The sequence below is a fragment of the Colobus angolensis genome, unplaced genomic scaffold (assembly GCF_000951035.1).
Source record: "Colobus angolensis palliatus isolate OR3802 unplaced genomic scaffold, Cang.pa_1.0 Scaffold597, whole genome shotgun sequence".
Classification (NCBI taxonomy): domain Eukaryota; kingdom Metazoa; phylum Chordata; class Mammalia; order Primates; family Cercopithecidae; genus Colobus; species Colobus angolensis.
In genome coordinates, this window is record NW_012119565.1 from 399,838 (window position 1) to 401,922 (window position 2,085).

The window sequence follows — 2,085 nt, forward strand, 5'->3', positions numbered from 1 at the left end:
CTGTAATCACAGCTATTTGGAAAGCTGAAGCAGGAGAATCGCTTCAACCTGGGAGGCAGAAGTTGCAGTGAGCTACTGCACTCCAGCCTGGACGATAGAGCAAAACTCCATCTCGGGGGGGAAGAAAAGATTTCTTTAAAGGGTGGGCATGATGGCTCATGCCTGTAATCCCAGCACTTTGGGAGGCCAAGGTGAGAGGATCACTTGAGGTCAGAAGTTCGAGGCCAGCTCGCCAATATGGTGAAACCCTGTGTCAACTAAAATACAAAAATTAGCCGGATGTGGTGGCACACACCTGTAATTCCAGCTGCTCAGGAGGCTGAGGCAGGAGAATCGCTTGAACCCGGGAGGCAGAGGTTGCAGTGAGCCAAGATCACGACACCGTACTCCAGCCTGGGTGACAGAGCGAAACTCCATCTCAAAAAGAAAAAAGATTTCTTTAAAGTAAGGCCGGCGCAGTGGCTCACACCTGTAATCCTAGCACTTTGGGAGGCCAAGGCAGGTGGATCACCTGAGGTCAGGAGTTCAAGACTAGCCTGGGCAACATAGTGAAACCCCATCTCTACTAAAAATAGAAAAACAAAATTAGCCAGGAATTACAGGTAAGCATCTGTAATCCCAGCTACTCAGGAGACTGAGGCAGGAGAATCACTTGAACCCAGGAAGCAGAGGTTGCAGTGTGCAGAAATCGCACCACTGCACTCCAGCCTGGGTGACAGAATGACAGTCCGTCTCAAAAAAGAAAAAGAAAAAGATTTCTTTAATGATTCTCAGAAGTGGTCTGGGAACTTCTGGGGTTCCCTAAAATTCTTCCAAAGAGTCCTAGAGGTCAGAGCTATTTTTACAATAATGTCTTGACATTATTTATCTTTTTCAGTCTTCATTCTGTCCCAAATGGACAGTAGAATTTTCCAAAAGCTACATAATACGTGATATCAAAACAGATTAAATGGAGGAGATAGATGTGAGAAGCTAGCTGTCTTCTACTAACAGAGACTTGCAAAAATGTTAATGCCACTCTTCTCAATGACTTTTTGTTGTTCTGAAAAATTATACAGTTATTTTTCATTAAAAAATAAATCACTGGGCCAGGCATGGTGGCTCACGCCTGTAATCCCAGCACTTTGGGAAGCTGAGGCGGGCAGATTACTTGAGGTCAGGAATTCAAGACCAGCCTGGCTGACATGGTAAAACCCCATCTGTACTGAAAATACAAAATTAGCTGGGTGTGGTGGTGCATGCCTGTGATCCCAGTTACTCGGGAGGCTGAGGCAGGCGAATTGCTTGAATCTGAGAAGCGGAGATTGCAGTAAGCAGAGATTGCGCCACTGCACTCCAGTCTGGGCGACAGAGCGAGACTCCTTCTCAATAAATAAAAATAAATAGATAGATAGATAGATAGATAGATGACCAAAAGCAAGGATTGTCACCACCTGCATATTTCACAAAGAGGGGTAGGGGTGTGTGTGTGTGTGTGTGTTTTCAGTGTACTAGAGTGCCTGCTGTTTGTTAGTACTTATTGTCATATAAGTATGCATTTTATTTTCACAACAATAAGAACTAATTCAATAAGGAAGTATATTGATTAAGAGTTAGTTAGCTTTTATAAAGATGATTTGGGAAATCGAATAAAAAAATTGCTTGGTCAAAACTTTAAAAATTTTTGCTACTTTAAGGTTTTTCTTTGCCTTTTTCAGTCTGCTTTACAAGAACTTGAAGAATTGAAACAAATTGTTCCCAAAGAATCCCTCGTTTACTTCTTAATAGGAAAGGTAAAGACTGGGGTCATGGTCCCAAACAGTGACTTTCACAGCAAATATTGACATTTTATAAGAATAAATTTAATACTTACTGTACAATATCTATTGAGCAAATTCAACTAAAGCTCCAAACTGAGTGCTCTGGGAATAACAGATTTAGTTCTAACACTTAAGAAAATGATATCCTAGCTGGGCATAGTGCCTCACGCCTGTAATCCCAGCACTTTGGGAGGCCTAGGCAGGTGGATTACCTGAGTCAGGAGTTTAAGACCAGCCTGACCAACATGATGAAACCCGACCTCTACTAAAAATACAAAAATTAGCT

General features: G+C 42.4%; 1 protein-coding gene across 1 annotated transcript in view; it reads left to right on the forward strand.

Moving 5' to 3' along the window:
• Nucleotides 1–2,085, forward strand: part of CDC27 (cell division cycle 27) — a 77,924-nt gene that overhangs the window by 69,931 nt on the left and 5,908 nt on the right. Inside the window, exon 9 of the mRNA XM_011962568.1 lies at nt 1,698–1,772. Coding sequence (XP_011817958.1) covers nt 1,698–1,772 — 75 coding nt within the window. The remainder of the gene's footprint in view (nt 1–1,697; nt 1,773–2,085) is intronic.